We start from the raw sequence: 6,566 nt of genomic DNA, 5'->3' as shown, positions 1-6,566 counted from the left end.
CCACGGCAGCCTTGTCTCTCCCTCCTCCCAGGAGAGGAGTGCGCGCCTCCGCAGATGGTACGAGCTGATGATGGAGAACAAGGAGGAGCTGGCGCGGATCATCACAGCCGAGAGCGTGAGTGGGGCGGCGGGGGTGGGCACGGGCACTGCCCCGTGCTGGCACTCGTGCTGGGAAAACAACACAGGCAGGCGAACAGGGATACCAAGTAAAAGTGACAGCCGTCAAGGCTCTCCCTGCGTGCTTCACCAGTTTGCCATCACGTCCTTTTTAATAACTTTCGGCATATTGTGTACTCACATTGCTTTGCTAGGTCGGTGGGTGACATTTCAAACATTCCTCCTCCAGACATATATAAAGTGCGTTGGTTTGATAACGGTAGTACCTAATCAGAGGAAACCAGACCCGTGATGTGCTTCTTGGCATGCAAAAGCGTACATCCACCTAAACCATTGTCCCCGTGGCAGAAATGTTTGTGACTGGGAAAAATCATGCAAGTCTCCAAGTTGGATTCATAGAGTCTGTATCACTGAGTAGTCTGGGAGCTCACAAACTGGTGTCCTTTTGGACAAAACCTTGCTGGAAGGTACTTCAGCAGCTCCTCTGTTGTGTCACAGTTGCTAATGGTCATGCAGTCCACTGGATCAGACCTGGGGGTGGTCCAAAACAATATTCCCAAAACAAATAACCCTGGAATAAACTTGTAACTGTTTTGCCGTGATTTGTGCCTTTCTTCATAGTGGTAATAGCAGCTAACTTGGAGTTTGTAAATAAATGCATGCTACATTTGCTGTTTCTCTTACTTGTCCTGGGCAGGTATGAATCCAGGCACAGCATACAAATTATTGACTATACAATGGTGGTATATTGAATCCACACAACTATTGCTGCTGCAATCATACAATCCTTGCTGGAGATCACAGTGCATGTCAGAGGGAGGGGATCCTAAAGTACTCTGAATAGAAGAGAAACTCCAAAATTTCTTGAATATGTTTGTATTGCTTCTGTTTGCTGCTTACAATGTATCTTCAATCTGATTTAATCAAAGGGGAAGCCTCTGAAAGAAGCACAAGGTGAAATCACATATTCAGCCTCATTTCTGGAGTGGTTTGCGGAGGAGGCTCGACGGATTTATGGCGATGTTATTCCAGCATCTGCAAAAGACAGAAGAGTCCTGGTGCTGAAGCAGCCAGTAGGAGTGGCAGCCATTATAACCCCAGTAAGCATAGCTGAACTCTTCTGAGTCACATGAAGGTTTTCAGCTCGGCCCCCAGTTCAAAATGACTTACTTCTGCAAAAACAGGAGGCAAAATTTTCCCAACTTTGACTGTACTATTTTCTGTCTTCCTAGTGGAACTTTCCCAGCGCTATGATTACCCGGAAGGTTGGTGCAGCTCTGGCTGCTGGCTGTACAGTCGTGGTGAAGCCTGCAGAGGACACACCTTTATCAGCATTAGCTCTTGGGGAGGTGAGCTTTCAGTACTAAGCTTTACCTCAACAATGGACTGATACTGTAAACAGGGAATCAGATGGGCCTGGAAGGTAGCTCTGGCCAGCTTCATGTATGAAGAAAGGACAAACTGACTTGATGCAGGTATTTTAGTTTATTGAGAATCTTTGCAAATTGCCTCTAACATGGTTTAGAGCCTCAAAGCGGATCAGGCCATTTTGATACTCAAAATATCCTTATATCTTTAATTTAGTTCTTTTGAACACAGACAGCTTAAACCGGAGCAAAGGTGCTCTCTCAAGCACCTCTGGCACCTGTTCCTGGTTGTGCTGAGTCCTTTTGGCTTCCATTGACTTACAGACTTCTCTTCAAAACAGTGAACACTCATTAAGTGACTGTTCCTCTTACAAAATGCACTAATTATGCAAATTCTGTTTTTCTTTTGTTGCAGCTTGCAAACCAGGCTGGAATCCCAGCAGGAGTGTACAATGTTGTCCCTTGTTCCAGACAACAGGCAGCAGCTGTAGGGGAAGTTTTATGCACTGATCCATTGGTATCCAAAATATCTTTTACTGGCTCTACAACAACAGGAAAGGTACATACGTGGACAGAATATCCTTGAAGATTATTACTGTGGTTATACTAGAAAGGTAGGGGGAAAGTGTGTGCCTTTATACAGAGCCTTCTTTTCTGGCTACTGTACACAGATTGTCCAAATAATTGTGTACCTCTTGAGATACTGCTTATATGATTTAGCATCAGTACTTCACAGAAGAATGCCTGTCTGTAATTCCTGATAATTGCCCTTTATTAAACCATAATGTGGACAGTCCTGTACACGATGTTCTTGGTTTATATTGTAAGGTGGTAACATGCTAATAAGAGCACTGAAACTGAGTTTCAAAGGTGCCATTCAAGAATGGCTTCAGCAGTTGAGAGGAAATATTACAGGAGTGAGGCCCTGGAATCTCTGCTATCAACTGTAGTCAATAAGCAATCTGGTCAGCATCTCTAATTGAATCACTAAAACTGCAGAGTGTGGCTACAAAATGACAGTTCTCTAGGATGGCTGTATGCAGAATGAAGCAAAAGTCTGGTATCAAGGCAAATCATAATACCAAATTCTGTCAGATCTTGGAAAACTTTCGTAAGAGTAGTCAAGATTTTATTAACAAAAAAAAATAGAACAAACAAACAAAAAGTTGACAATATTAGTGTATAAAAGCTTAACCTGACCTGAAGTTGATCAAAATCTTTCTCTCCATTAGTCCTTGGCCAGAATTTCATCTTTAAGGATTTTAATGGATGAAAGTTGCTTTTGTCACAGGAGATGGTCTAACATTGTAGAGAAGATGCAGATTATTTCCTTGCCAGAGTTAATTTTTTACTCCCTTGCATCCATGATTCCACTGTTCACATCTGTTAGAGGTACAGATGTGTATGTCTCTTCTGTTGCCTGCAGATCTTGCTGAAACATGCAGCTGGCACTGTGAAGAGAGTTTCCATGGAGCTTGGAGGACATGCTCCTTTTATTGTGTTTGACAGCGCCAATGTGGACCGGGCTGTTGCAGGAGCCCTTGCTTCTAAGTATAGAAACTCAGGACAGGTGAGAATCTTTGTCCTTGTTTCTAGACAGTGAAGAGCTGTACATAAAGTTTAAGTTGTAAATAAGCTATTTTATGTAAAAGGAGAGCACAGAACACTTCATTGTGAAGAGAAAGGTGCTGCACTCACAAATGGTTCTGGGCACTAAAGCCAGTTACCAGCAAGTCTAAATAGCAACACTGAAATCCCATATATTTTTGTCAGAGCAAAGGGGTAGCACAAATAAATAGACCATTGAGAGCACTTATAAACAACTTTCAGGAAGAAAGCAAACTCAAACTCAGATAAGAAAGGAGTTAGAAAAAAGACCCCTGACCACTAAGTGTGGTTTGAGTTTTTGTTGCTCAGTCAAGTGTTCTGCAGTCTAATTAGAAGGTATTTCATGCAGCTTCTGGACCTTGTTTGATCCATGTATCTGAGTCCACAAAACTCACAAAACATTTCCCCAGTGTAAGCAACTTAGCAGTGTGACATATTTCACACACCCACTTACAGCTTGTTGAAGTTGTATTTCTAAAGTGAAATGGGAGGTGAAAGAAATGGCATAGCTGGGTAACAGTTTAGGATGAGGGAGAAGAGGCAGGGGACATCAGTGTAGTAACCTGATTCTGTGGTATGAAGGCCAGAAAGAATTCATAGATGGATTAAATACAACATAAACTAATGGGGTTTTATCTTATCTTGTTTGTTTTCAGACTTGTGTTTGCACAAACCGTTTCCTGGTGCAAAAGGGAATTCATGATGAATTTGTGGAAAAGTTTGCTAAAGCTATAGACAAAGAACTACATGTTGGAAATGGATTTGATGCAAAAACTACCCAAGGACCGCTAATCAATGAAAAAGCAGTGGAGAAGGTATAAGTAAACATTTCATTTTTAACATTCTGATTTTCTTTTTATGATCCATAAAATAATTTTACATTTATGTTTCACCTTTTTTCCCTTGTTTTATTAGAGCATATTCACAGTGTGGCTGGAAGTGTGTTCTGTCCCCCAAGTCCATGTGTACATACAGGCAAGCAGATGTGGACAGTCATCCCTCTATTTCCTTTAAGGAAAGAGACCTCCTTTGGGAGAAACTCCTTTAAGGGAGAGGCCTCCTTTAGCTAGCTGTTTTCAAGTCCATTCACTGAAATTGGATACACTGTGAGAGCTGTACAGGGATCCTGCAGTTCTGAAGCACTGTGATTGACAATTTCCTTTGAGGAACAGTGTTTCTTTTTGGCAAAATCTAGGCAGAATAATTTCTTGTTGTTAAAAATACCAGAATTCTGGATGTTGTAATCATTTGAAACTTTATGTGCATAGTTTGGGTCTTCTGTTTTGGGTGACCTGCAACTCCAGGAATATTTATTTTTTAAAAAATCCTAAAAAGTCACATACTTTATATTTCACTCTTCCTAATATAAAGATTATTGAGTCAAGTGGCCCATACTTTGTAAGATATTACGGCTCAGTTGCATGCAGGCTTGGTTTGAATCCATCACACATGAATGCTGCCAGATTCTCTTTATAAAAGTGTGGGAAAATATGCAGTTATTTGGGAAACAAAGGATATAGTCCTTGAATTTCTTTCCTTCATGTCTTCTTTTCGTGCATCACAAAATTGTAGTATATGTATCAGGTACAACTATATATACAAATAAACAAACACTGTATATAGTCACTTTTTGTAATTGCTGTAATTTCAAAGGACAGTATTCTAGGTGGGGATTGCTACTTTAGTTTTCTTATTACTTTGTTGTCTTTAGATTAATTGTAAATATAGGGGATAGATAGAATAATAGATGTAGGAAAATGTTCTCTCCAGTTCCATCTTGAGAGTTGTTTCTCTTTCCATGGCAGTCATACAGTTCATTTCCATAGTGCTTGATCACTGATAGAATATTCAGTTTTTAGTCCTGCAAAGGCTTTTGCTCACATTAGGTGTAGGCTTTTAATGGCTACAGAAAAGTGGGCTGGGGGAGCATGTTCATAATTTATCCCTCTGAAATTATGTCAAACTGAGAGAAACAAGAATTGAAGAGAAATTAGATAATATTGCAAATGATTCTCTGCAAGGTGGAAGCCTTTCTTCAAAATTTTCTCTTAAATATTGTGAGAGTATTATTTCTTCAGTGGGAAATGTATTATTGCTCATTCTTAAATGCTGACTTTTAACTTTTGTTATGCATGCCTCAGGTAGAGAAACACATTAAGGATGCAGTTTCTCAAGGAGCATCTATTGTGACTGGAGGGAAACGACACAGCTTGGGCAAGAATTTCTTTGAGCCAACATTACTTACTAATGTTACAACAAAAATGCTTTGCACCCAAGAGGAGACATTTGGCCCTTTAGCACCAGTTATCAGGTAAGATTACTAATTCCACAGATTAAAATAAATAATTAAAAAAACAACGAAGGATTATTTTGAATAAACAAAATTTGGAAGACAAAAAAGTATTTTTGTGTGATCATACAAATCTTGTAAAAAGACTGGCGTACACACATGAAAACATACTTTGGATATGTGGCTTGTTTTATTTCTTTTTCTTGACCTGATCTTAGCGTCTCTGCAACTTTTTGAAAATTAAAGTATCTCAATCGTTAAGCAAGGCTAGATAGCAGCAAAACCTTCATTGGCTTCATGATCTGTGGTATGAAATAGGAGACAGGACTTTTGAGTTTGTCATGTGATTTGCTAGTCCTAAGCTTTTCTGACAAGAGGATGAGTTGGAGCTGTCTGTTCTCCTTAAAGCTTTCCCTGCCTTTGTGCAGAGCAATTGGATGTGATTGAAGAACATACAGTTATCTCTTAGATTTGAGAGTACTGTGTAGTTGGGGAAATAGGTAGGCTAACCCATGTGAATTAAATGTCTTGGTACCATCCAGCTACCTCAGGGGGATAAAGGCAATCTTAACTACTTTACTGCAGTTTAAATTCAGAGAAGAGGTAGACACTTCAGTGTTTCAAAATGAAAGTTAAATTAGCTTTTTAATTTACACTTCTGGGAAAAATAAATTGACATTTTAATTCCTGATAAGACTGCTTCTTGTCAGTAAGTCAGCAAGATAGCCGGTGAACTGCAGGCCTCATTTTTATTTTTTCTCTTTCTATTGACAGATTTGAGACTGAAGCAGAAGCTGTTGCTATAGCAAATGCAACTAATGTGGGCTTAGCAGGTACGCTTCTCTGTCAGATAAATGTATTTCTGCAGTTTTGTGAGCTTTAATGCTGTGGGGTGATGATTTTGAATGTCATTAAGTTTCTTTTTCAGTCTTCTGCAATTGTTCTTACTGATTTTCACTCCTGTATCTCCGTGTCTGCACGACAGGATATTTCTACTCCCAAGATCCAGCTCAGATCTGGAGAGTTGCAGAACAGCTGGAAGTTGGAATGGTTGGTGTTAATGAAGGCATAATCTCCTCAGCAGAGTGTCCTTTTGGTGGGGTAAAGGAGTCTGGCTTAGGACGAGAAGGCTCAAAATACGGCATCGATGAATACTTAGAACTAAAATATGTCTGCTTTGGAGG

General features: G+C 40.0%; 1 protein-coding gene across 1 annotated transcript; it reads left to right on the top strand.

The window, feature by feature from the left end:
* Positions 1-6: 6 nt before the first annotated feature.
* On the top strand, positions 7-6,564 carry ALDH5A1 (aldehyde dehydrogenase 5 family member A1; the record flags this gene model as incomplete). The annotated part of the gene is made up of 9 exons (XM_014306987.2): positions 7-115; positions 1,047-1,217; positions 1,350-1,466; positions 1,900-2,043; positions 2,911-3,054; positions 3,749-3,907; positions 5,234-5,403; positions 6,157-6,215; positions 6,368-6,564. Coding segments are annotated over exons 1-9 (1,209 nt in total), but the record flags the coding sequence as incomplete, so codon positions are not given.
* Between the last annotated feature and the right edge of the window lie 2 nt (positions 6,565-6,566).

Source organism: Geospiza fortis, unplaced genomic scaffold (genome assembly GCF_000277835.1).
Source record: "Geospiza fortis unplaced genomic scaffold, GeoFor_1.0 scaffold104, whole genome shotgun sequence".
NCBI classification, from domain to species: Eukaryota; Metazoa; Chordata; class Aves; order Passeriformes; family Thraupidae; genus Geospiza; species Geospiza fortis.
Note: the sequence above shows the minus strand (reverse complement) of the source record. Positions and strands in the feature narration are given on the sequence as shown.